Below are 27,745 nucleotides of genomic sequence, written 5' to 3'. Positions count from 1 at the left end.
TGGGCCTGGAAAATCAGGAGCATAAGGCCCATATAAGACTAAAAATCCGAATCTGAGGACAAATTTTCTCCTAATTTCTGCCTGAAACCAGCACGTTCCTAGAGCACCGGTAGTGCTCCGCTGCTCTGAACATCTCTGAAGCTCATCGAGAGCTGAGAATTCATCTCAACACGGGTTTTCAAATGAAGCATATGGATTTTCAACTGGAAAACAAGTACTTTAAGTGACAAAAACTTGAAAAGCCGACAAAGAGAACCTCTTTGATACTGTAGGAGAAAGTGAAGTCAGCCAATTTATGACTCAGCAGTTGTAAAATCGGATCCGATTTCACATCGGAGAGGACGGACTAAGGCTACGGTATTCGATTTCTGGATAATTATAATTAGCTGGAAGCAGAAATTCATATAAATTTTGAGGAAATTGGCAGGGAAAACTTTTTAGCAACTTTAAAGCCTCAAAAATCTGGAAATGAGCGACTTTTAATGAAAAGTAGGCTGGAAAACGGAAAAATGAACAAAAAACCGAGCAAGAACATCGAAAATGATCAATTTTCGAGGAAACTGGTGGAAATTGGCAGGGGAAACCTTTCAACAACTTTAAAGCCTTAAAAATCTGGAAATGAGCGAATTTTTTGGAAAATAAAGCGTGAAATAGGTTAGAAAATGCGAAACTGAGCAAAAAATGTGTAGAAACAGCAGAAAATCATCGATTTGCGGACATTTTTTGTGGATTTTAGCAGGGAAAGCTTTTCATAAACTTTAAAACTTCAAAAAGTCGGGAAATTAGCGACTTTTAATGAAAAGTAGGCTGGAAAACGGAAAAATGAGCAAAAAACTGACCAGAAACAGCAGAAACTCGTCAATTTTCGGGGAATTTTGAGGAAATTTGCAGAGAAAACATTTCAACAATTTTAAAACCTCAAAAAACCAAAAACGGAAAAATGAACGAAAAACTGATCAGAAACAGCGGAAAAAACATGAAATTTCGCGGAAACTGGCAGAGAAACTTTTCAGCAACTTTAAAGCTTAAAAAATCTGGAAATTAGCGACTTCTAATGAAAATATGACGTTGAGCAGGTTAAAAAAGCAAAAGTGAACCAAAAACTGATCAGAAACAGCGGAAAAACACGCAATTCCGCGGAAAATGACAGAAACTGGCTGGGAAAGCTTTTTAACAACTTTAAAGCATCAAAAGTCCGGAAATGAGCGAATTTTACGAAAAAGTAGGCTAGAAAAAGGAAAAAAGAACGAAACACTGATCAGAAACATCAGAAAATGATCAATTTTCGCGGAAATTGGTGGAAATTGGCAAAGGAACTTTTCAGCAACTTTTAGCACTATAAAATGTCTGGAGATGAGCGATTTTTGGGAAATTACAGCGTGAAATAGGTTAAAATGAGGAAAATTTCTTCAAAAATAGGAAAAAAAACAGCGGAAAACATGGATTTTAGCGGAATTTTGCGGAAAAATTGCGGCAATCCGTGCGGAAAAAATAAACAAAAAAAAAACAGAGACCACACAGGAGAATGGAGAATGAGATTCCGAGGAAGTAGAAACATGGCGCTGACTATGACTGAAAAAGCGGAAACTGCGAATTAAACTAGATTTATAGTATTTGTAATTGTACAAAAATTAGATTATTGAATGAAAAGCTAAGAAAAAGAATACAAAACTATTAAAAATTAGAAATAAAAACGGCAATATAAGTAAGATAGTTTCTACCGATTCAATTTCTCGTGACGCCTCTTGACTACGACACTCCGATCACCCGGGTGTGCGCTCTGTTTAGCGGATTTTTTTGCACAGTTTTTTTTTATTTTCTCTGATTTTCGTGGCTTTTCATGACTTTTTTCTCTGAATAAATACGATTTTTGGGTATTTTTATTGAAAATTTTAATTCCAGAGGCTAAAAATGGCAAATCGTGATCATGGATACCGTCAGAATGGAAACGAAGGCTATGGAAGAGGAAATAACTTTGATAGAAATAAGTATAGGTAAGAACTCTTAGAAAATCGCAAATTTTTCCAATAAAATCATTTTTACAGACAAACGATGCCCTCCAACTCGCGCTTCAACCCGATTTCCCCGCCAAACAACCATTATCGCCCGCGATCACCGACTCAAAGCTACTCCTCGAACGCGACTAATTACGAGCAGCCCTGGAATTCTCCGAGATTCCGAGCTCCGGCAGATCCAGCCGAGCCGAAATTCCGACGTACTTATTCGATGGCTGCTAAAAATAATGAAAAAATCGATAAAATCCCGGAGAGCACGGAGAAAAACCGTCCGAAGATCAATTTCAAGGAGTTTGGAAAGAAAATTTCGCAAAAATTCAAGAAAAGTGACAATAAAAAGGGAAAAAATGACGCGAAAAGTGCGAGAATGTCTGCTCCAAACCTGAAGATTGGAGAAGCCTCAACATCCCAGCCTCAGCTCCCGAAAATTTCGAGCCCGGTAAAGAAGAAGATCACTGTGAGCACAGCGGCGGTTAACATGAAAATGCAGCCCGAAGATCGCATGAAAATGTACGAAAATCTTTTAGAAAAGGGTTTTTAACCGCCGAATTTGTCGATTTACAAGATTTTTCATCACAAAACTCGCAAAATTCCCGGGTTTCAGTGGATTTTTCGACGATTTTTGGCCAGAACATAGGAAATTATTCGAAAAAAAAAAACGAGAAACTGAAATCGGCACGACCAAACATTTTCTGTAAATCAGCACTTGCCAGATTGCCAAAAATTTTCAATTTCGGCAATTTGTCGGAAAAGTCTATTTTTTTTCAATTCCGGCAATTCGCCGATTTGCCGGAAATTTTGATTTTCGGCAAATTGCCGGAAATTTCAGTTTTAACATTTTGCCGATTTGCCGGAGATTCTCAATTCCGGCAAGTTGCCAATTTGCCGGAAATTTCGATTTTCGGTAAATTGCCGGTTTTTCGATTGGCCGGAAATTTCAATTTTTGATTTGCCGGAAAATTTGATATTCGCCAATTTGCCGATTTGCCGGAAATTTCAATTTTCGGCAATTTGCCGATTTGCCGGAAATTCTCAATTCCGGCAAGTTGCCGATTTGCCAAAAATGTTGATTTTCGGCAATTTGCCGGATTTTCGATTTCGGCAGTTTGTCGGAAAAGTCGATTTTCGGCAAATTGCCGATTTCCCGATATGCCGGAAATTTCAATTCCGGCAGTTTGCCGAGTTGTCGGAAATTTTGATTTTCGGCAATTCGCCAATTTGAATTCCGGCAAATTGCCGAAATTTCAATTCCGGAAAATTTCCGATTCGCCGGAAATTTTGATTTTCGGCAAATTGCCGATTTTCCGATTTGCCGGAAATTTCAGTTTTAACATTTTGCCGATTTGCCGGAAATTTCAATTTTCGGCAATTTGCCGATTTGCCGGAGATTCTCAATTCCGGCAAGTTGCCGATTTGCCAAAAATGTTGATTTTCGGCAATTTGCCGGAAATTTTAATTCGGGCAAGTTGCCGATTTGCCGGAAATTTTAATTCCGGAAGTTTTCCGATTTGCCGGAAATTTTCAGTTCCGGCAATTTGTCGATTTTCCTTTAAAATTTTCAATTCCGGAAATTTGCCAATTTGCCGGAAATTCCCAATTCCGGCAACTTGCCGATTTGCCGGAAATTTTCACCCCGGATTTAATAAAATTTTGAAATGATCCTCTCACAAGTAAATATACTTTTAAAAAACCAAAATTTCCAAATTTCAGGTTCCAAAAAATGGGCCGAGAGCAGTCTCTAAAAGTGAGCACTCTACAGCGAATGCAACGAGAACGCCAACGTGACTTTTCCCTAGTCCCCGGTCCAGGCCGTGCAAGCCTCGAGACTAATGGGCCTGTGCCAGCCGATTCAAATCAATCGATTGACAGTATGATTGTGTTCAATACGACGCCAAACGGACGGAGCAGCAGCGAGTCACTTTCCGTGGTAGATGACGATGTTGAGCCAGTCTTCAAGAACTCTCTGAACAATAAGCATGTCACTAGTGCTCAATTCCAGCAGGCTCAGAAGAGTGGCCCGAGCTTCACGAGCACACCGAGGTTGAATCATGGGGGGACATCGGCAGCAGCGGCGTCGTCTCCGACGATTTCCAACGTCAGAAGCATCTCGGAAGCCTCGTTTTGTATGATGTCGTCGGGCTCTTCAATGCCTTCGTCGAGCAGCACGATCTACTACTCTGCGGACACTCTGGCTGAAGCTGGAACCCGGATTCCTGCCGGAATGCCTTCGAGAAGTATGACGGATGTGACGCTGGCGTCTACCGCGTCCACGCCAACGCCATCTACACCACTCCCGACGCGACCGGCGGCGGCGGCAGCACAGAAATCTGTGAAACAGGAGGTCTACGAGCAGAGCTCCTCGTCAAACTGTCCGAGCATCTCGTCGACTCCTCGATCGTCGGAGGATCCTGCGAATCAGCAGCAGCAGCAGCTTCAGGGCCAGAATGTTGTATTCGGGGCTCATCCAGAGCATCTGAATGTGAGGGAATATCACCGGTTTTATAGAAAAAAAAAACTATGGAAAATTAGATTTTCCGCTGCTAAAAATACTAATTTTTGGAAAAAATCGGTTAAAAATTTGTTTTTTGTTTCGATTTTTATTAGGGAAAATCGGTAAATTAAAAAAAAACATTTTCCAAACAAAAAATTGAATTTCCTGAAAATTGAAAATTTTTTTCGAATTTTCAACAAATTGAGAAAATTTCGAATTTACGGAAATTCAAATACGAAAAATATAAATTTAAAAAAAAGATAAAAACATTTTAAATTTCTGGAAAATTGAATTGTTTTTTTTTCGATTTTTCAGAAAATCTAAAAATCTCGAAAAAAAAAATATTTCGAATTTCCAAAAAATCTTTTTTAAAAATCGAATTTCTAGAAAATCTAAACATTTTCGATTTTTTAGAAAATCAAAAAAAAATCGAATTTCCGGAAATTCAAATACAAAAAATATTATTTTTTTCTAAAAAGATGAAAAATGTCCATAATTTTTTTTTTTGAAAAGTTGAAATTTGCTCGATTTTTGAAAAAAAAGATTAAAAATCGAACTTTTCAATTTTTCTTTGAAACTACTATTTTCAGCCATTTACGACAAAAACCCCCAACTGCTACAAAAATTCAAAAAAAAAAAATTTCTGTGAAAATTTGGAAAAATTCAAAAAAAAAAATCGATAAAAACGAAAAAAAATCTTTTTGTTTATTTTGAAAAATTCTATAATTTTTTACATTCAAAATATATAAAAAATCGATGAAACATTTTTGTGAAACAATTAAAAAATTGAATTAAAATTTCAGAATCTGTGGATGGTTTCCAAGGAAATTCGCGATCAGCAGCTTCAACTCGAGCGTTCAATTCCGCTGTTGGAGAAGCTAAGAACACGCGCGATGGACATAGATCAACAGAGAATAGCGTTGTTGGATGAAAAACTCGATAATCCGAGTGTTGACGATGTGAGAGAAATTATTTTTTTAAGGGAAATTGTGAGAAATTTGGTTTTTTTTTTGGTTTTTGGAGATTTCTTATGGATTTTGTAGACCAAAATGATAGATTTTTCGGATTTTTTTAATTATTTTATTCGATTTTGGTTTGGAATTTTTCGACCAAATGCCCCCTGAATTTTTTCCGTTTTTTTCTGTGAAAATGTGACGAAAAACGGAATTTTTGCAGTGCTTTAACCAAATTTAGGAAATTTTTTAAAGTTTTTCCCTTTAAAATCCGTTTTTCTCCTCATTTCCATAGGAAAAACGAAAATTTAAAAAGTTTTCTGTGAAAAATGATACAATTTTAATAGTCTGAAAAAAATGTTCAAAAATGTAACCCTAAAAAATTTTTAAATCAAATAATTTTTGTGCTGATCTAAAAAACATACGAAAATATGCATTTCTTCAAAAAAAAAGTTTAAAAAAAACATTTTAAGTTTTTTTTTTTCGAAAAAAAAAACAGACACCCTTGGCCCACTCGCTTAGGCTTAGGCTTAGGATTAGTCTTAGGCTTAGTCTTAGGACTTGGCGTGGCGTCGGTAAATTTGTGAAAATGTCACCTTCTGACTTTCCAATGAAGTAAAATTCCCAAAATCCCATGAAATTTCAAATAGAAAAATAGAAACTACACTCAATTATGGAAGTTCCTAATAATCGAAAAATTAATTTTTTAAGAATAGCACTGCAACTTTTTTCGAACGAGGGACGAGGCAAAAAGGATTCTAGGTCATGGCCGAGTCCCCGACAAATTTCAGCGGCCATTTATCTTGCTTTGTTTTCTGCGTGTTTTCTCTCGTTTTTCACCGATTTTTTCCGTTTTTTCTTATCAAAACTAATAAATAAATATTTTTTGCAGATGCTAAAACAATTTCCAAGTGAAAAAATTATGTATTCAGTGGGCAAGCAGCGGTGAAAGTGGTCATTGTAATATGATGGATTACGGGAATACAAAACTTAAACTTTTTCTGAAACATGATACATATGATGCTTAGATGCTGAAACTACCTGATTTTCATAACGAGACCGCTGAAAAAGTTTTGAGGTTTTCAAAATTCAACTTTTTGTGCGAAAATCTCGACTTTTTCACCAAAAAAGTTGAATTTTTGAAACCTCAAAACTTTTTCAGCGGTCTCGTTATGAAAATCAGGTAGTCTCAGCATTTAAGCAGCATATGTATCATGTTTCAGAAAAAGTTTAGGTTTTGTATTCCCGTAATCCATCATATTGCATTGACCACTTTCACCGCTACTTACCGACTCAATACACAATTTTTTCACTTGGAAATTGTTTTAGCATCTGCCAAAAGTATTTATTTATCAGTTTTAATAAGAAAAAACGGGAAAAAGCTGTGAAAAACAAAATAAAACAGGCGGAAAACAAAGCAAGATAAATGGCCGCTGAAACTTGTCGGCCCCTCGGCCATGGCCTAGAAACCACTTTTCCTCGTCCCTCGTGAGGAAAAAGTTGCAGTGGAATAGTCGAAAAAATAAAACAATTTCGAAATTCCAGATGCGTCGAGTATGGAGCATCAATCGTGAACTTCAGGACCTCAATTCGGAGATGGGAATGGCATCGTTGACGATTCAGAATGCAAACGAATTCCTTCCATATCTGGAAATGCGTCGAAACGAGCTTCTCTCGAATAATCCGCCGAATCATCCCGCAAACCCCCCGTTTCAGACAACCGGTGCTAGCTTTGTCTAAAATTTTTTTTTGAAAATTTTTTTTTTAAAGACGATGTAGAGTCAAAAAATAGGCCCTAATGACCGAAAAAATAACTTTAAAAATTTTATCGATTTTTTTCACTTTTGCAAAAAATCCCGCTTTTGGAAAATCGTTTTTTTTTAATTTGAAAAAAAAATCAACATTTTTTCAAACTTATGGGAAAAAATAGACTAAATTTTGGCCTATTTTTTCTACTATTTTTTTTTTCTGAAACGTTCCACATTTTTCTTAAATTTATGTTTTCAATCAAATTTTTTAAAGAAACAATCAAGAAAAACCGATTAATTCGCGGGAAGTAAAATTAAAAATAATTTTTTAAAAATTTTTATTGCAAATTTTTTAAAATGGTTTTTAATTTTTATTTTTGGAGAATTTGAAAAAAATCATTAAAAAGTTTAGAATTTAAAAAAAAGTTAGATTTGGCTATTACCCCCTGTGAATATTTTTGCTGCTCCGCGTGTCAAAACGTATATCGTTCGTATTTTTTAGATTTTCTCTGTTATTTTCCCCTTTTTTTCTTCCTACTACTCGCCTAGTTATTCCGTTTTTTTTATTGTTTCCCCTGTTTTTGCTGCCATTTCATTCGTGTACAGTCCCTGTGTGAATCTCTGTCAATTCTGGGGTGTCGTAGGAATTTTTTTTCGGAAATCGGTTTTTTTTGAGAGAAAAATGGCAAATTGGATTTAAAAAAATTCCTGAAAATTGGAAAAAAAATAAAAAATTACTACAATTTTAGGCTAATTTTGGAAGTTTTCGGAAAATATCGAAAAAAAAATTATTCAAATTTTTTGGGAAATTTTATTTTTTTTTTAATTTTGAAATTTACATTTTTCCAAAAATTCCAAAAATTGCTTAACATTTTTTTTTTCAATTTCCAGAAAAATTTAAACATTTCATCGAATTTCGTTTAATCTGACGAGAAAAAAAATGTACAAAAAAACATTTATCTTCCAAAAAAATTATTTATTTTTGAAAAAAATTCCAAAATTTTCGATTTTTCGGGAAATCAATTTTTTTAATTGACAAAAAATTCAACTTTTTTCTAAAATTTCTGGAAAATTGGAAAATGACCAAAACGTTAAGCTAATTTCGGAAATTTTTAGAAAATTGATTATTGATATCGAAAAAAAAATCGATAAACGAAAATAATTAGAAATTGGCATTTTTTTTTCAAATTCCATAGACATTTTTTGCACTTCATCAAATTTTAAGAGAAATTTCATGATCTGACGAGAAAAATTTAAGAAAACTTTTTTTTCCAAGAAAATTTTTTCTTTTTGAAAAAATTCCAAAATTTTCGATTTTTCGGGAAAACAATTTTTTTGATTTCCCGAAAATTTTTTCCCGACAAAATTTGAATTTTCCGGAAAAATTCCTGTTTTTCAAAAAAAAAAAAACAACACCCCTGAGTTTCTCACCACATATATTTATTTATCGTTCGCATATTTTTATTATGAATTCAATTTTTTCCCTGTTATTTTCCTCTTTTTTTGTGTCCCAACTCGTCTAGTTTTAAGGTAAAATTTTTATTGACTATTATTTCTCGGTGGTGATCATGGAAATTATGTGTAGATTACATTAGTTTAGTTAGTGTTGAGTGAGTAGTAGTAATTTTCATGTTGCGACCCGAAGAAAAAATCCGAGCCGAGAGCAACATGGAGAGGACGAGGAAGAAGTGAGAATTCTGCGACAATACTTACATAATAATTGGGGACAACAAATGAGCAGTGCCATGTGTGATGGGAAGAAATTAGGAAAATTGTCAAAAAAAAATAATAATAAATTGTGAGAAAATGAGAAATAATTTCAGAGAAGAGAGACCTCGTTCAGGATAATGGGAAATATATAAAAAATATTATGGAGACGCAGAAAAATGGGTCTCGTTAGGTATTTGGCGGGAAAACCGAAAATTCAAATTTTTTCGCAATTTTTCAAGCATTTTTCGTTGTTTTTAATGTATTTAATGTTGAAAAAACGACCCAAAATTCAATTTTTAATGCTTTTAAATAATTTTTACGTCGAAATTGATGCAAATTGGGATTTTCATCAGTTTTAGCATAAAAATCAATAATTTTTCCTTTTTTTTTCCTTAAGGATTTTTCGGCCAAAATTGATGCAATTTTAAAAATTATTATTAAAAATCATTAAAAACAACGGAAAATTTACCGATTTTTAGGCCGAATATAAATTACTGATTTTTGCAACGTAAAATGAATTTTTAAAGACTATTTCGGCTTAAAAATCAAGTTTTTTAATGATTTTTAAGCCGAAAAAGTCTTCAAAAAGTGCAATTTAAGTTGAAAAAAACAATAATTAAATTTCGACATAAAAATCGATAATACTTCCGTTTTTCTGTGATTTTCCGTTGTTTTTGATGATTTTTAAGCCAAAAAAAAAAAACGATTTTGCATCAATTTCAACGTTAAAAAACCATTAAAACAACGTAAAAATCACAGAAAAAACCGCAAATTTATCGATTTCCATGCAGAAAATACATTATTGATTTTTGCAACGAAACATGAATTTTTAAAAGACTATTTCGGCTTAAAATATATGTAAAAAATGATTTTTAGGCCGAAATAGTCTTTTTAATAAAAAGCAAGTTAAGTTGAAAAAATCAATAATTTAATTTCGGCATAAAAATCGATAAATTTTAAGTTGTTTTTAATGATTTTAACGTCAAAATTCATGAAAAAACGATTTTACATAAATTTCCACGTAAAAATGCATGAAAATTTGCGAAATACCTAACGAGACCCGATGGTTTGGGGGCGGGGTTTTTCTGCGTTTCTATAATAAGCGGTCATGATGAAGGGAAATTTAAAGTAAATGCGGGGGAGAAAACAGAAATTTTTCAGAGAAATAGAGAAAGAGAGATTATTTGACCCGATAATGGGTTAAGGTGGATGAAAAAAAAACGAGAAAATGGTTCTATGCAGCACCGAAATTCGAACACCAAAAATTTGAAAATTTTTTTTTCGTTAAAATATGTAATATGGAAGACGCTAGCTATATAGGCTCTATCGACGGCCACCAATCGCGTTCAAAATAGTCTCGACGGCCCGATCGACGGCCCGATCGTTGGCCTCGACGATTCGTTGCTCGAGCTTGTTCATCTCCAGTCGCATTTCGACCATTATGTCAGCGCGGAGTCTGCAAAAATGGTTGGATTTTGAGAATACTGAAGAATGGCAAATCGGCTAAATTGAAAATTTCCGGCAAAACAGTAAATTGCCGAAATTGAAAAATTCCGGCAAAACGGCAAATTGCCGGAATTGAAAATTTCCGGCAAAACGGCAAATTGCCGGAATTGAAAATTTCCGGCAAAACGGCAAATTGCGGGAGTTGAAAATTTCCGGCAAATCGGCAATTTGGCAGAATTGAAATTTCCGGCAAATCGGTAAGTTGCCGGTATTGAACATTTACGGAAAATCGACAAATTGCCAGAAATGAAAAATTAAGGGCAAATCGGCAAATCGCTGGAATTGAAAAATCATGGGCAAATCGGGAAATTGCCGGAATTGGAAATTTCCGGCAAATCGGCAAATTGCCGGAATTGAAAATTTCCGGCAAATCGGCAAATTGCCGGAATTGAAAATTTCCGGCAAATCGGCAATGTGCCGAAATTGAAAATTTCCGGAAAATCGGCAAAATTTTAAATTTCAGGCAAATCGGAAAACTGCCGGAATTGGAATTCCCGGCAAACCGACAAATTGCAGGAATTGAAAATTTCCGGCAAATTGGCAAATTGCCATAATGGAAATATCCGGCAAATCGACAAATTTCCAGAAATGAAAGTTTCCGGCAAATCGGAGAGTTGCCGGAATTGGAAATGTCCGGCAAATCGACAGAATTGAAAATTCCGGCAAATCGGCAAAATTGAAAATTTCCGGAAAATCGGCAATTTGGCAAAATTGAAAATTTCCGGCAAATCGGGAAATTTCCAGAATTGAAAATTTCCGGCAAATCGGGAAACTGCCAGAAATGAAAAATTAAGGGCAAATCGGCAAACTGCCGGAATTGAAAAATTCCGACAAATCGGCAATTTGTCGGAATTAAAAATTTCCGGCAAATCGGCAACTTGATTAAATTACCTCTCGAGTAGATCATTCGGAATCGCCGATGACGTTCCATTTGTTGTTGGTTTTGAAGGTGTCAGCGTAGATGATGATGATGATGATGAATCTTCTTGTGAGAATAGTGATGAGGCGGATGGAAGTCTGGAATTTTTTATGGGTTTTGGAAAATCTGATTTATTGTTAGAATAATCTATTTTAATAAATATTGACATTATAGTTACGTTGTCCCATCGCTCCACTGCACACAGAATGGCGGGAATATTTTTTTGAATTTTTGTGTGACGTCATCATAGCGCAATTCGAATAATTCTTTTCAATTTAAGCGTCGATTTTCGTGAATTTTCTCGTTTTTTTTGCATGTTTTCGACTAATTTTTCCACTTGCTAAATTTTCAGAATATCTTTTAAATATCAATTATCATTAATTTTTTCGATTTTTTTTTGTTGCAAATGGGATATCTTTTTCGGAAAATCGTTTTTTTTTTAAATTTCGATAAAAATTATTTTTTAGAAGAAAAAAAATGGTTTAAAATTGTTAAAATTGTTTCCTGTTTATGGAAATATTTTCTACGAAATAAGCTTTTAATTTTTGCAAATTTTCGTTTTTTTTTTCTAGAAAAAATTCCACACTTCTCTTATAAAAATTTGAAAAAAAACGTTGAATTTTTATGTCATTTTTCAAAAAAAAACCACGCTGTGACGTCACAAAAATTCGAAAATATTTTCTTGTCATTTAGTGTGCAATTCCTGTTTTTATTGGCTTTTTAGTGGTATTTTAATTACTTTTTGGTGTAAAATTAAAAAATTAGTGTACGAAAATTATAAATGATTAAAAATGTTAATAGTTCGAAAAAAAAATTTCTGCAAAATACTTTGTGGTTTTTTTTTTTTGAAACGAAAAGTGAGAATAAAAAAATATTGAAATAAAGAAAAATGTCAATAATATAAATTTCAGATTTATAATTTATTAATTTTTCTACAACTTCTCTTTTCTAGACTAATTTAGGTTATTTTTGAGCTTTTTATTATGAAATTCGATGTTTTCAGACAATTTTGAGTCAAATAAAGCAATAAAAAAACCAACTTTTTTTTTTAATTTTAAAATTTTTCAAAGTATTTTTTCCAAAAATTATTTTTTTTTCATTTTCTACAACTTCTCCTTTCTAAAAAAAACTCACTTTCTATGCGTCTTCGGACTATCCATGGGCTTCGTTGCATCTGAAACAGACCATTTTTTGGCGGCCGCCGATCCAACCGATCCACCATTCGATGATCCACATCCATTCGTCGACGTCGCCGTACCACATCCGCTATCCGATGATCCATTGCTCGTATTTGATTTCGAATCAACTGCATCCGATTTCGCTTGTGTCATTTTTCGCTTATTTAGTTGAGCCTCCAATTCGGACATTAGATTGCCGGCTGAAAAAAAATGGGGGGGGGAAATTTAAAAGTGTCACGCGCGGTGTCAGAGTGTCTCTCATTTCGGTTTGATCTACGTAGCACTGCAACTTTTTCCTCACGAGGGACGAGGAAAAGTGGTTTCTAGGCCATGGCCGAGGGGTTGACAAGTTTCAGCGGCCATTTATCTTGTATTTTTTTCCGCCTGTTTTCTTTTGTTTTTCACAGCTTTTTCCCGTTTTTTCTTATTAAAACTAATAAATAAATACTTTCTGCAGATGCTAAAACAATTTCCAAGTAAAAAAAATCATGTATTCAGTGGGCAAGCAGCGGTGAAAGTGGTCAATGCAATATGATGGATTACGGGAATGTGAAAAAGTCGAGATTTTCGAACAAAAAGTTGAATTTTGAAAACCTCAAAACTTTTTCAGCGGTCTCGTTATGAAAATCAGGTAATTTCAGCATTTAAGCAGCATATGTATCATGTTTCAGAAAAAGTTTAGGTTTTGTATTCCCGTAATCCATCATATTACAATGCCCACTTTCACCGCTGCTTGCCCACTGAATACATAATTTTTCACTTGGAAATTGTTTTAGCATCTGCAAAAAATATTTATTTATCAGTTTTATTAAGAAAAAACGGGAAAAAGCTGTGAAAAACAAAAGAAAACAGGCGGAAAAAAATACAAGATAAATGGCCGCTGAAACTTGTCGGCCCCTCGGCCATGGCCTAGAAACCACTTTTCCTCGTCCCTCGTGAGGAAAAAGTTGCAGTGCTACAATAAATGCGGGAAACTGATTTCGCATGATTAAGAACGTGGTGCTGACGTCACATTTTTTGTGGGCAAAAATTCCCCCGCATTTTTTTGTAGATCAAACCGTGATGGGACACAGCATGGCACCACCACGTGAAATTTTCGATTTTTTTCGCAGCTGGTATAATGTCTGCTGGCACCACCAAAACCATGTGCTATGACCCCCCGAACAGCTGGAACTCGAAAAATGTCTTGGTTTAGTTACAATTATTTTTCATTTTCATAAAAAATTGTGCAAATCTCACGATCGATTTGTGTTCTCAAAGTTGCTTTCTTGTCGAAAATCGAAAATCAGATCGACGAATCATTGTTGAAGAACATTTTCCGCATTGCGAAAAATCGGAAAATGAATTTTTACATTATTAAATTTTTCTGGTTTTTCAGGTTCTAAAAAAAATAATCCCACACAATTTTGTGCGTTTTCTTATTACGAGAACAAACATTTCTGAGAATGCGCGTATTGCACAACATATTTGACGCAAAAAATATCTCGTAGCGAAAACTACAGTAATCCTTTAACTGTCTACTGTAGCACTTTTGTCGATTTACGAGCTCGGTTTTTAAAATTTTTAAAATTAAAATTAAGCAACAAAATTATTCTGTCACAATTCGAAAATGAACTCATTTCGTAAATCGAGATCCCGTAAATCGACTACAGTAGTCAGTCATTTAAAGGATTACTGTAGTGTTCGCTACGAGATATCTTGCGCGTCAAATATGTTGTGCAATACGCATTCTCAGAGTTTCGTGCTCCAGCAATACGTATCACATCTATTTTTCATCAAAATTTGTTTAAAAAATCACTGTCAAATAAATTTTTTTCTGAAAAATAATATAATCTTACGCAAAGCATTGCGAAAATTCCAAAAATTCAGAAAATAAATTTTTACATCATATAGCTTTTTTTTTCGATTTTTCTAATAAACAACCCATGAATTAGATGATAATTCGAATTCGTTCGTAAATGATCGGAAATTGAAAAATTTTAAATTTTTGATTTTCAAATTATCGCGGAAAATGCAACAAAAAAAGTTTTAGGAATTGCCGCAAAATTTTCAATTTTTCGGCAAATTTCGGCAGAAAAATGAAGCGTTTTTCAAAAAAAAAAAATGTCTGAACAATTTTTTTGAATTTTGAGACAAACCCAGACAAGCGCAAAATAACCCTTTTTTTAAACTTTTTTTTCGTCTTTTATAATATATACATTGAAAATAGCTCAATACTTGACAATTTTTCTAATTTTTTGAAAAAAAAAATTAAATTTTGAATAAATAATTTTAACTAGAAATTTTAAGTAATTTTTTTAAATTAAAATTTTTTTTCGGCAAATTTGATGATTTTGCAAAAAAAACATTTTTGAAAAATGGAAAACTTCCGTTTTTCATTTTTATTAATTTTTAAATTATCTCTGAAAAACCAGAGAAAAAAATTCAATTTTTTCCAGAAATTTTACACATTTTCCAATATTTTTACCTCCTTTCGCAGCAGGCTTCTCGGGCTCTGCAGCGGCAGCTTTAACCCCATTACTCGTCGCTTTCAGGCCCTGCTGACTTCTCATTTTCAGCTGTTCTGCGAGACTCGGCGTTCCACTGGAGGCCATCAACTGTGCTGGCGGTGGAGGTGGCGGAGGTGGCGGTGGAGCACCTGCACCAACTGGAGGAAGTGGTGGTGGTGGTGGAGCTCCGTGAGCATTTACCGGAGCAATACCACCGATTGGAGGAGGTGGAGCTGGTGGAGCCTGTGGAATGTTACTGGTAAGTGGAACTGGTGGTGGTGGAGCATGGGGAATTGAAGATCCGGCACTTGTACTTGAACTTTGAGAGGCTCGACGTTGTTGTTGTGTTAGTGCTGCTGCAGTACTGGAGAGGAGGCTCGAGGCGTGTTGGGACGTTTTTCTGAAAATTTTGAGATTACGGAAAATAATTTTTGAAACAAATTTTAAAAAATAAATTCCAAAAAAATTTTTTAATGTTGGTTTTCAGAAAATTGAGAAAATTCCGATTTAGGTATTCAAAAATTGGAAAAAAAAATAATTTTTACAATGTTTTAAAATTTTTTAAAAATAATACAGAAACGATTGTTTAAGTAGATGTTTTTGGAAAATCAATTTTTTTGTTTATATACATATATATATATATATATATATGTATATATACCGTATATTTTCTATTAGTGCTGTTTTAATTTTCGAACGGCTATTTTCAATTATAGACCACTAGTTTTTAGTCACAAAAGCTCATTTTTTAAGCAGAAATTCATAAAAATTGCGAACTTTTGTAACAAAAAGACCCAATAATTCAATTATTTTTGTAATGGGGTTATTCAAGTAATGTAGCAAAATGCATTTAAATACATTTGTGACGTCACAAATGTATTAAAATACATGTTTTTATATACTTGAATACAGTTGTGACGTAATTTTTCTACACTTTTTAATTTTCCGACACTACTTGAATAACCCCATAAATTATCAAAAAATCATCAAAAATATACAAAAAATACCCAAAAATATCGAAACTGTCAAGTGACTCTTTCAATGGAAAATGGGGTGCAGCACTAATAGAGACTGCAGTACTACTGGATATGCAGCACTAATAGAGAATATACGGTATATATTTATTTATTTATGGTCTCCAAAAATCAAAAAGTTTTGTTTTTCTCTGAAAGTTCACAAAAAACTTATTTGTTATTAATTTTCAAAGATAACTTTCAAAATTCTATATAAAAACGATTTTTAAAATAATATTTTCAGTGTTTTTTTTTTGGGTTTTCTGAAAATTAAAAAAAAAATTTATTACGATTATAAAATTAGGATCGAATTCGAAGAAATGTTTTTTTTTTTGAAAAATTTCAAAATTTCACTTTTTTTTTGGAAAATGGTAAAAAAAATTTCGTTTATGAAAATGTAGCTTAGAGAAAAAAAAAATTAAAATCTGAAAAAATTAAAAAAAAAAGAAAAGTTTTACAGATTTTCCGGTTCTTTTCGTGAATTTTATTTATGTTTGGTTTTTTGCAAAAAATCTAAAAATCTAAAAAAAAATTACAAGAATTATTTCCTACAATTAATTAAAAAAAAGATTTTCAGTTTTTTGCACAATTTTTTTCTTCGATACATCTAATTTTGAAATACTTAGAATTAAAATTCCGATTTGTTTTATTGATGGTATGAAATTGTAAATTTTTGAATTTTCAAATAACCGGCAAATTTTTTTTTGGAAAATTAGAAATTTAAATTTTTTGGTTTTTCCGAAAAACCTCAATGAATTAAATTTCATATCTATTTAAATTTTTCGCGAAATCGCAGAAATGCACAAGTATTGTAGTGCAAAATTTAAATTCAACATTAATTCTTTATCCAAAAAATATTAGGTCTCCAAATAAGTTCCGGGTCAAAAATCATAACTTTGTTCGCTGCAAATCGATTTTTATGAAACTTTGGGAATTTATGTTATCAACCATGATCTTTCATTTGACAATGGTCACAAAAGTTGTTGACCACCCCAAGTGCCCTAACTCGGAGCCAATTTTTTCAGGCATTTTTCAGATCTCGGTTCTTTTCAGCTTTCAATTGAGGTTTGTGTGCGGATTTTTCTTTGTTTAGAATACATTATTAGAAAACGACAAAAGTTTGGAAAAAAATCCGTCCAAAAAATTTTTTTTGGTTGATCGTCCAAAAATCTTCGAAAAAAATTTTTGTCGAAAATTCTAGATTTTTTCTACAAAAATGATGTAACCAAGTGTAAACTATTTTTTACACATAAAATTCATTTTAGTTTGAAATTTGAATCTCAAGAAATATTCAAAAAACTCAAAAATTATCCGAAAAAATTATATTTTCTATTATCATTTTAGTGTATCAAACTAAACTGATGTGTTTTGTATGTGTAAAAATAGCTTACACTTGGTTACATCATTTTTGTAGGAAAAATCTAGAATTTTCGACAAAAAATTTTTTCGAAGATTTTTGGACGATCAACCAAAAAAAATTTTTTGGACGGATTTTTTTCCAAACTTTTGTCGTTTTCTAATAATGTGTTCTCAACAAAGAAAAATCCGCACACAAACCTCAATTGAAAGCTGAAAAGAACCGAGATCTGAAAAATGCCTGAAAAAATTGGCTCCGAGTTAGGGCACTTGGGGTGGTCAACAACTTTTGTGACTATTGTCAAATGAAAGATCATGGTTGATAACATAAATTCCCACAATTTCATAAAAATCGATACGCAGCGAACAAAGTTATGATTTTTGACCCGGAACTTATTTGGAGACCTAATACTGTACCTCTCATATTCAAGAATACATTCAGCTACAATCAATGTCATATTAGCTATGTTGTATACAAAGGAACAAATGATAGTGACCAATTACTTCCTATCATTTCAACTATATATATTATTGTGATCTATACACTACAACACCCAGTCTCTTCCCAATAATTTTTTTTTCACAATAGAAATGACTCCACTTTCCACACTAATCATCGGTTTTGTCTGTTATGAAATCAGAAAAAATACGGAAAAAAAGTGTGTGACAACATTATTAATTTATCAACGTTGAGATAACCGAAAAACAAAAATTTCCGATTTTTCGGCGTTTTTCTTACAACTTGGAAAATATTCATACTTCCTCGTAAATTTGGAATTTTTTTCAAAAAATTTCCAATTTTTTGGAGACCTAAAATTTCACTGGCAAAATTGAAAAAAATTTTAGTATTTTTGAGAAAAATTGCATATTTGTTTGTAATTTTTTTTCAATTTTCTCACAAAAAACTAAAAACCAGCATTTTTTGTTTTTAGCCCAATGTTAAAGAAAATTATTGAAAATGTTCGGTCATTTGCTAATTTTAATGAAACTCTCATTAATTTGAATTTGCATGCTCATTTCAAACATTTTTTTCTTTCTAGAAAAATCAAATTTTATTTTAAAAAAAAACCGTACCGAAAATTCGCGGCATTCTGATTCTCATCGTGAAAATTCGGCGCCGAGTGAATGTGCATTAGGTGCTGGTGGGGATCCTGATAGACATTGTCGACTTCTGCAAAAAAAAGGGGATTTCAAATTTTTTTTAAAAACATCAATTTATTTTGTATTTCCAAAATTGAAAACGAATTGAGATTCCTCGTGAAAAATGTTTTTTCAAGTTGTTTATCACGGGAACACAAAATTGTGAGAATGCGTATTACACATCATATTTGACGCGCAAAATATCTCGTAGCGAAAACTACAGTAATCCTTAAAATGACTAATGTAGCGTTAGTGTCGATATAATGGGCTTTTCGAATAGTGATTCATTTCTTCATATTATTTCCGAATTTTTGCTTAATTTCAATAGATGAATAAATAAATTTAATTAATTTCGAAAATCAGGTTCGTAAATCGACACAATTGCTACAGTAGTCATTTTGAAGGATTACTGTAGTTTTCACTACGAGATATTTTTCGCGTCAAATATGACGTGAAATAAGAGCATTCTCAGAATTCTCTCTCTTCCAGTAATATCAATTTAAAATTTTTAATTTTTCAGAATTTCTTACGCCTTTCTCCAGACATTTCGACGTCGTTTTTAGACGGACAACACCAAAAATTCATATTTTAAGTAGGAATATATAAAAGTGAGAAATCTGTTTTTTTTTGACTATAAGACCATGCTCAATGAGTCATCGTGAGCCGCGAAAAGCTACTTAACTTGAGGATCGGGGACAGATTGCTAAATAGGAGAAAAATGATCATTGATTTTTTTTTCTGGGTAATTTACAAGAACATGTGAAAGTATTAGATTAAAAATAGTGGTTCAGAAATCAATAATTTTTGAATTGAAAAAAATGGATCCATTAGCATATTTCAAACAAAAGTGTTTTTTGTTGTTTTGAAAAAACAGCTTCTTATTTTATTTTATTTTTTTAATTTTTTCAGATTTTAATTTTTTTTTTCTCTAAGCTACGAAATTTTTTTAACCATTTTCCAAAAAAAAAAAGTGAAATTTTGAAATTTTTCAAAAAAAACATTTCTTAGGAATTTCTTCGAATTACAGATCCTAATTTTATAATCGTAATAAATTTTTTTTTTTAATTTTCAGAAAACCCAAAAAAAAAACACTGAAAATATTAGTTTAAAAATCGTTTTTATATAGAATTTTGAAAGTTATCTTTGAAAATTAATAACAAATAAGTTTTTTGTGAACTTTCAGAGAAAAACAGAGAACTTTTTGTTTTTTGGAGACCATAAATAAATAAATAAATAAATATATACCGTATATTCTCTAATAGTGCTGCATATCCAGTAGTACTGCAGTCTCTAATAGTGCTGCATTCAAAAAATGTCCAAAAAATAGTGCTGCACCCCATTTTCTATTGAAAAAGTCACTTGACAGTTTCGATATTTTTGGGTATTTTTTGTATATTTTTGATGATTTTTTGATAATTTATGGGGTTATTCAAGTAGTGTCGGAAAATTAAAAATTGTAGAAAAATGAGCAAAAAAATTATACGTTTTCTGATGTGTTTCTGATGAAAACTAAACATAAATTTTATACAATGTTATGATGCTTCGTTTTTCCGGAAAATCGATAATTTTTTATTTTCGATTTTTATCTCTGGTTAGGTTTTTTTATATCTTGGGATTTTTGTCGTGTGAAAGCTATATTTGAAAAACGCACGATGCATCTGTTGATAATCACTAATTCCATTCATATCATGAACTTTCAACGTCTCAATCGCCTGTAACACAATGCTTAAAAACATTGTCGCATCCTGTTCATTCTCGAAATTCAGCCCATACACCCGCCGCTGTTCGGTACGCCATTGATGAAACATTGGTGTGGCCTTGTGATATTTGATTCCTCGATAAATATTACAATTCAAGATATTCGTGCTGTCAGCGCGGTTGGATACAATCCGAAACTCGGGTCGCCGAATGTCTTGGATTAGGCGAACATTTGTCATTGAATCATCATTTCCGCCGAGTAGTACCCATCCTTTTGTCGATTCGTTGTAGGTCATCACTCGGGCCATTGCCGTCGCGATACATGCTTCGCTACTGGAAAATTTGAATTTTTTGGTGGGAAAAAATGAAACTAAGTTCTGAGAATGCGTATTACACAACATATTTGACGCGCAAAAAATCTCGTACCGAAAACCACAGTAATTTTTTTAATTACTACTGTAGCGCTTGTGTCGATTTACGGGCTCGAAACTAATTGATTTATCGAACCGAGCTCGTATATCGACACAAAAACTACGCATTCTCCGAATTTCGTGCACATGTAATATGATTGCACTAAAAATCATTTTTTCAAAATATACTTGTTTCAAAAATGACAAGAAAAAGTTGGTTTTTTTTCGGTGGCCGGAAATCGAAAATGTTTGGCAATTCGACTAATATCGAGGTAAAAAGTGTGAAAAAGTAATTTCTATCATCATAGTAAATGCGGTTTTTGTGGAATTGTAACTTTTTTCACTCGCAATTTAATAATATGACATTCTCAGGGAATTTGAGAATATTTTCGATAATTCGAAAGTTGGCGAAATTGAAGAAGGTAAAAAATGAGATTTTTGTCATCTTTTAAAAAAGGTTCGGATCAACTTTTTGCACAAGTTGCGAATTTTGAGCTCTTTCAGATGTAATAGAACCGACCACTTATATATGCGAACCTACTAGATTTTCGAAACTTTAAATAATGGTATCTGATTAAAGGTGGTGTTGCAGACGAAATTTGTTATTGCTTTATTAGACTCAAAATTGTTTGAAAACACCGAATTTTATAATGAAACTTCTCAAAAAAAAGTTATGGCGGCTTGAAAAGTGACCTAAAATTAGTTGAAATTCGAAATTTGACTTGTCACAGCGACTGGAAACTAACTTTTTCGAAATCACCTTCAAATTTTGAGTATGCAATTCAATTATCTTGCATTTTCAACTTCATTTAGGTATAATAAAGTCGGGAGTTTTCCAAAATATTGTTTCCAGCCGCTGCGGCATTTTTCAAATTTCAAATTTCAACTAATTTTAGGTCATTTTTCGAGCGGTCATAACTTTTTTTTTGGAGAAGTTTTCAAGAAGTTTCATTTAAAAAATCGGTGTTTTCAAACAAACATTTGAGTCTAATAAAGCAATAAAAAAAAATCGACTACACCACTTTACAAAAAAAATCCAATCACTCTCTAAATTTCCACTCAATTTTTATTGTTTCTCATTTCATTTAATTTTAGTCTCGTCCCTCTCTCGGAGGTCGAGCCGGACATGATAAGTGGCAGCAATTGGCACGGGCTCTTTTCACTGCTCATCCAGTTCTCTTCCTTCTGCTGGACACTAGGTATTTGTGCAAATAGGAACACACAGCATCACCTCACACACACACAAAAAAAACATTAGAGAGCTTCAGTGTCAACATTACAGTCAGACGCTGTGAATCAGTCAAAAAATGGATTTTTGCTGGGTGGTAGATCGCGGAGACACGGGGGTTCTGGCCTTGCTCATTGAATTTTTCGCGCTACATTGACAATCGTCCGCCGGACAACGCGTGGAAAAGTGTCGTGTACTCCACACGGACAAATACATTTAGCTTTACAACTAAAATCGAGCCGCAACGAGACACGCAACGCGCCGTAAATCTACCCCAGATATGGCCGAGCCAAAATGGCCTAGTTCGGAAAACTCTTCCATTTCAATTTATGAGGGAAGCCAGAAATCCGTGCGGAGAGTAGCGTGAATGAAAATTTCGCTTCAAAAAACCCCAAAATAGTCTCAAACTGAATTCCCTTCAAAATGAGAACAGCGACCAATCAGCGAACCGCTCCGCCCACTTTTGAACCAATCAGAATGCTTGTAGCTACTGATTGGTTAGAAAGTGGGCGGTGCGAATCGCTGATTGGTCGTTGGTTTCATTTTGAAGGGAATTCTGCTAAAAACAGTTTTTTTTCAATTGTCTGCATTCAAAGGAGCATTCCTATTAGGTCCCAGCACGAAAAAATTGGCAAATAAATTTTATAACTCGTGTACTCCCCGAGGAGCATGCAAATTTTTTTCTGAAAAAAAATGCTCCTCTGTGTCGATTTACGGAGCTCGTGTACTCCACGAGGAGAATATCGATTTTTGAAAATTTTTTTTACACTCAATTCGCGATTTTATCAATAACTCATAGTATTTTGTTCAAAATTTTTATAATTTTATGCTGAAAACAACGAAAATACGTGAAAACGATCAAAATTTAGCGAAAATGGTCAAAAATCAAGTATTTTAGCGCCAAAAACTGGCCTAAAACATAAAATTCACACTTTTCCTCGGGAAGTACACGAGCTGCGTAAATCGACACAAGCTCGTGGCCGAACTTTTGCAATTTTTAGGCCAATTTTTTGGTTTTTTTTTTCAATTTTTTTTCAAATTTTCCCATAAAAAGTTCCCCATCTCCATAGTCATTATTACCTCATTCTGGCTCAAAAAAGTGCAATCTAATCTCCTTTTGCTCTTTTTGCTCAAAAAAGTGCACTTTTACGGCAGATTTTGTGTCTTGTCAACAGCAGCAGCAACAGCAATCGGTCAGTGTTTCACGCATTCGAAATGCAACGGCAAAAATTTTGAAGTTTTTTGGTGGAGGTTTGGCTGAAAAATGAGAATGTGAGAAGGGAAAAAACAGAAAAATATGCATTTTTTATGACGAAAAAAAGAACGAGATTTATAGGGAAAAATGTTCGGGGAGGGGAAAAAATCGATTTTTCAGAAAATTGAATTTTCGATTTTCTGGAAAACCTTGGAAAAATCGTTTAAACTTTTTATTAAATTTTGTTCATTTTGATCTCTAAAAAGAGGAAAAAAGAGGAAAATGGACAAATTTGAAGCTATTTTTCGAGAAATCTAGTTTTTTTTTCAAAATTTCAGAAAATCGGAGAAAACATTTGTTAAAGAATTTTTGAATTTTTTTCAAAAAGCGGGAAATTTTTTTTTAGAAAATTTTTAAAAAAATCAATTTAAAAAAAATCGATTTTTAAGATTTTTAGGATAATCGAGAAATTTTTTTTGGAATTATTTGAAAAAAAATCGAAAAATTATCGATTTTTCGTTGGTCGGAATTAATGATTTTTTTCTAGAATTGGGAAAAATTTTGTTTTAAAAAAGTTTTTTTGTATTTTTTTTTTACAGATTTTGCAAATATTTTTTCAGCAAAGTGTGATATCGATTTTTTTAAAAAGAAATTTCTGAAAATCGAAAAAATATATTTTTTGAACAATTTTTTTTCAAAAATTGAGAAATTTTGGTTTTTTCAAACACTTTTTGACACCTAAAAATCCGTAAAAAATTATTTTCAAAATTTGGTAAAATTTTTGAAAAAAAAAGTGCTGTTTTTGCTTTGAGCTCAAAAGTGTGCAATGAATCAAAAATTACTTTTTTGATTCAAATTTTTGGTATTTTTGTAGGTTTTTTTCATTAAAAAAATATTGCCCATCAATGGAAAACATTGTAAAAATTTGCCAAATTCGTTTATAATTGAAAAACTAAATAATTATTTTTGATTGAACTCATGATTTTTGTTTTAATTTTCAAACAAAAAAAACTGTGAAAACCCCGCGAAAAAAATGGAAAATGCTCTAATAACTGTGCAAACAGAAAACACAAAAATATCAAAATTCATTGTCTGTTGTGCCGGCCATCGTTACAGTGAGAAACCCGAGAGAGAGAAAGAGTTTCCGAGTGGGAACAAAAAATGGGGAAGGGGTGAGAGTGACGAAACACAGGCTGATGGAGACCGTTTCCGGAAACGAGTTGCACGGGGGGGGGATCATGGTTTTTTAAACAACAATAAAAGGTAGTTTCTTAAATTAAAACTTCTAAGGAAATCGCTTCGAGACACAAGAGATTAGATTTCGAATTGTCATAAAAAAGTGAATGACTCATTGTCGTCGTCGTCTCACTTTCTGTATGACGAACAAAGTGCAAACATGCAGTGTGTTCAATATACATTTGCGTGGGCAATATATTTATTCAAATTTTTAAGTTTGAAAAAAACACTGTAGTTTAAAGGCGCACGAAGACACGAAATGGCCGAAAAAGCCCAGGAAGTTTTGAGTTGAAAACCCCTATAATTTCGTTTTTCAGCTATGTAGAAAAATGTTTTGATTTTTCAAAAAGTATCTTAAAATTTTTGTTTTTTTGTTTTTTCATCGACATGAACAAAAATTCAATTTGTTGAAAAAATTCAATTTTCTGAACTTTTTTTTTCCGATTTCTTGATTTCCCCCCCCCCCCCCCCCCCCCCCCTGAAACAAAAAACGATACATCGAAAAATGGCCCCATTAGTCTGAAACTGAGAATGCGTATTGTACAACACATTTTACGCGAAAATCGTGTTGTCACGTGGTGTCAGAGTGTCTCATTTCGGTGTGATCTACGTAGATCTACAAAAAATGCGGGAGAAGAGACGCAGAGTTCTCAACTGATTTTGCATGGTTAAGAACGTGCTGACGTCACATTTTTCGGGCGAAAATTCCCGCATTTTTTGTAGATCAAAACGTGATGGGATAGCATGGCCCCACGTGTGCTGTAGAAACGTCAGTGTCGATTTACGGGATAACATTTTTAGAAAATATTCAATCTTGGCAGCAGAATTTAATTTTCCACTAAAGGGTAAGAGCACAAAAACCCACAGAAAATTGAAAATTGCTGCCAAAATTCGAGGAAGCCCGCAAATCGACTCGAGAAGAATTATTCTCGTAAAACGAGATCCCGTAAATCGACACAAGCGCTATACAGTAGTCATTTAAAGTATTACTGTAGTTTTCGCTACGAGATATTTTGCGCGTCAAATATGTTGCAAGATACGCATTCTCAGAATTTAGTATTCCCGTAATACAGAGTTTCCGCGTTCCGCTGTGTGAGACCGTTCGTGCAACAATAAGTAACGTATACAAAAATTTATGTTTTTTCTTATTTAAAAAATTTTTGAGTTAGTTTATATCCTATCCGTGTTTCAGGCTTTTTGACCGAAAATTAAAAATTTTAGATAGGTATTCAATATTAATTTTTGCGTCCGTCTAAAAAATTCTGGAAAAAATATTCATCAAAACTACTACATATACTACAGGGCGAGTAAAAATAGTAGTAGTTGTAGCAGAAGTCTACACGGCTATCTGTTATGAGATGAGACGCGATTGAGAGAGAGAGAGAGAGAGAGAGAGAGAGAGAGAGAGAGAGAGAGAGAGAGAGAGAGAGAGAGAGAGAGAGAGAGAGAGAGAGGAAGTGGAGAAATGAGAGTAGCAGAGAGAAAAATGGAATGGTGAAAACTACTCGAAAAACGACGAGTGGAATGGCACAGCAAAAAAAGAAAAAAGTTTTCGCGGGGAGGGCTCTCCGTCCCGTATGCCAGCTATCCTTTTCTCGTGAGATGCTCCTTTTTCCATGAGCTCCGGAGAGCTTTTGGAAAGGGAGAGGACCCCCTTGAATGGATTTTCGGAAAGACAGCACAAAGTCCGAGTAAACTCAAAAGTTGAGAGAAAAAAAACTAATTTTGCGGATTTTTGAACTGAAAAAGTACACGGATTTCTGGCTTCCCTCATAAATTGACACGGAAGAGTTCGCCGAACTAGGCCATTTTGGCTCGGTAGATTTACGGCGCGTTGCGTGTCGCGTCGCGGCTCGAGTTTAGTTGTAAAACAAAATGTATTTGTTCGTGTGGAGTACACGACACTTTTCCACGCGTTGTCCGGCAGGCGATTGTCAATGGAGCGCGACAAATTCAATGAGGAAGGCCAGAACCCCATGTGAAAAAGTGATTTAAATCGGGTACAGGGGTGTTTGTTTTTCTATTTTTTAAAAATATAGTACTGTAGTTTTCACAATTCTTAAAATAAGAAATAATATATTTTTATCGAAAAACTTTAAAAATTCTATGAGAATTCCGAAGCTACCAGGAGTTTAAAATTGCTGTAACTTTTAAAGGCGCACACCTTTTTGTATTTAACAAAAATTTGTCGTGTCGAGACCCCGGGTACTGTAATTTTGGTGGGCTTCTATAGTCAGTTTTTCACGAGCTTCTGGCCTCCCTCACTCGCCTACCGGACAACAACTTAGTTTTCTACTGCTGCAAACCGAGCCGCAACGCGACACGCAACGCGCCGTAAATTGACCCCGGCCGTGCTCAAATGCAAAACAATTTTTTTTTGACAAAAAAAATTTCAGTAGAGCGCAATTGCAAAAAAAATTTAAATGCGCCACTTCAAAAAGTGGTCACAACTACTACTACTACTAGGAAGGGAATAGTGAGGGCGGATGAATGTGTTAATGTGAGCAGATAATTGGAGGTGTCATTTGCAGACACCGAAAAGGAGAAGGCCGAGATAGTGTAAGAGATCAGAGGAGACGCAGACGGTGAAGCGCATCATCATCATCATCATCATCATCATCATTGTCACCAAAACCAACACCATATTGAGGAAAAAGTAGGAAAATTTGTGGAGGGATGGAATTCAGAAAGTGCGCTTTATTGAGAAAATTGGTTTGAAAAGTTATTCATTTCGGTTTGATCTACGTAGATCTTTCTCAACTGACGTAACATGTTTTTGGGAGAAAAATTCCCGCATTTTTCGTAGATCACCCCGCAATGGGATATCGGGCAGTCTGACACTACGCGATTTTCGAAAACTTGAATACGATTCAGTGCAAGATATTACGGGAACACGAAATTCTGAGAATGCGTACTGCACAACATATTTGACGCGCAAAATATCTCGCAGCGAAAACTACAGTAATCCGTTAAATGACTAGGTATTGATTTACGGGCACAACACGTAAAGTAGTCATTTAACGAATTACTGTAGGTTTTCGCTACGAGATATTTTGCTCGTCAAATATGTTGTGCAATACGCATTCTCAGAATTTCGAGTTCCCGTGATAACTAAGCCAATTTAAATGGGATTTCTAAGTATTTTTTTCCCAATTTATTCTACATTTTACCAAAATTCGGGGGGAGACAGAAAGACAAATATGAAACATTTGTTGAAGAAAAAATTTGAAAAAAATGGGGTGTCAATTTACAATTTATTTACAATTCGGCGGCCGGAAAATCATATTTATTTTCGTCTTGGGTGTGTGTGTGTGTGTGTTGTTTCTTTGTCATGTTTGAAACATGGGTGTTTTAACATTATTTTTTATTTATGAAAAAAGTCACGTGGCCGAGAAAAGAGAAAACACGGCCACGGAGATTTTCGAGACTTTTTTTTAGAAACTTGCTACGAAAAATATTT

General features: G+C 33.6%; 3 protein-coding genes and 3 non-coding genes across 13 annotated transcripts; 2 read left to right on the top strand and 4 right to left on the bottom strand.

The window, feature by feature from the left end:
- Window positions 1-1,900: 1,900 nt before the first annotated feature.
- Y50D4C.5 (Drf_GBD domain-containing protein) lies at window positions 1,901-8,759 on the top strand (the record flags this gene model as incomplete). Of its 2 annotated transcripts, NM_001361757.3 has the most annotated exons (5): window positions 1,901-1,994; window positions 2,046-2,525; window positions 3,726-4,494; window positions 5,310-5,465; window positions 7,005-8,759. In NM_001361757.3, the coding sequence occupies 5 exons, from the start codon at window positions 1,912-1,914 to the stop codon at window positions 7,197-7,199; spliced, it is 1,683 nt and encodes a 560-aa protein (NP_001348649.1). The 2 variants fall into 2 exon arrangements, with proteins under 2 accessions (NP_001348649.1, NP_001300281.1); NM_001313352.3 differs by lacking the exons at window positions 1,901-1,994; window positions 2,046-2,525; window positions 3,726-4,494; window positions 5,310-5,465 and having other exon boundaries at window positions 7,005-7,199.
- Window positions 8,731-22,939, bottom strand: unc-34 (the record flags this gene model as incomplete). 7 transcript variants are annotated; one of them, NM_070959.8, is made up of 7 exons in its annotated part: window positions 8,731-10,373; window positions 11,315-11,440; window positions 12,477-12,720; window positions 14,988-15,409; window positions 18,453-18,549; window positions 20,170-20,549; window positions 22,935-22,939. In NM_070959.8, 7 exons carry the CDS (start codon window positions 22,937-22,939, stop codon window positions 10,241-10,243), a joined length of 1,407 nt encoding a protein of 468 aa, NP_503360.4. The 7 variants fall into 7 exon arrangements, with proteins under 7 accessions (NP_503360.4, NP_001300274.1, NP_001300275.1 ...); NM_001313345.3 differs by lacking the exon at window positions 22,935-22,939 and having other exon boundaries at window positions 10,241-10,373; window positions 20,170-20,524; NM_001313346.3 differs by lacking the exons at window positions 20,170-20,549; window positions 22,935-22,939 and having other exon boundaries at window positions 10,241-10,373; window positions 18,453-18,511.
- Y50D4C.11 lies at window positions 22,739-22,834 on the bottom strand. Its single transcript, NR_102005.1, has one exon. It is a non-coding gene; the product is annotated as an Unclassified non-coding RNA Y50D4C.11 (non-coding RNA).
- An 83-nt stretch (window positions 22,940-23,022) lies between the features above and the next one.
- On the bottom strand, window positions 23,023-23,064 carry Y50D4C.12 (uncharacterized protein; the record flags this gene model as incomplete). The annotated part of the gene is made up of 1 exon (NM_001361756.1): window positions 23,023-23,064. The coding sequence occupies one exon, from the start codon at window positions 23,062-23,064 to the stop codon at window positions 23,023-23,025; it is 42 nt and encodes a 13-aa protein (NP_001348778.1).
- Window positions 23,065-25,650: 2,586 nt separating this feature from the next.
- Y50D4C.9 lies at window positions 25,651-25,726 on the top strand. Its single transcript, NR_068585.1, has one exon. It is a non-coding gene; the product is annotated as an Unclassified non-coding RNA Y50D4C.9 (non-coding RNA).
- Window positions 25,651-25,742, bottom strand: Y50D4C.10. The gene has a single exon (NR_068584.1). It is a non-coding gene; the product is annotated as an Unclassified non-coding RNA Y50D4C.10 (non-coding RNA).
- Window positions 25,743-27,745: the final 2,003 nt, after the last annotated feature.

This window comes from Caenorhabditis elegans, chromosome V, assembly GCF_000002985.6.
Source record: "Caenorhabditis elegans chromosome V".
Taxonomy (NCBI): domain Eukaryota; kingdom Metazoa; phylum Nematoda; class Chromadorea; order Rhabditida; family Rhabditidae; genus Caenorhabditis; species Caenorhabditis elegans.
The sequence above is the reverse complement of the archived record's forward strand: the minus strand, read 5'-3'. Positions and strand labels throughout refer to the sequence as shown.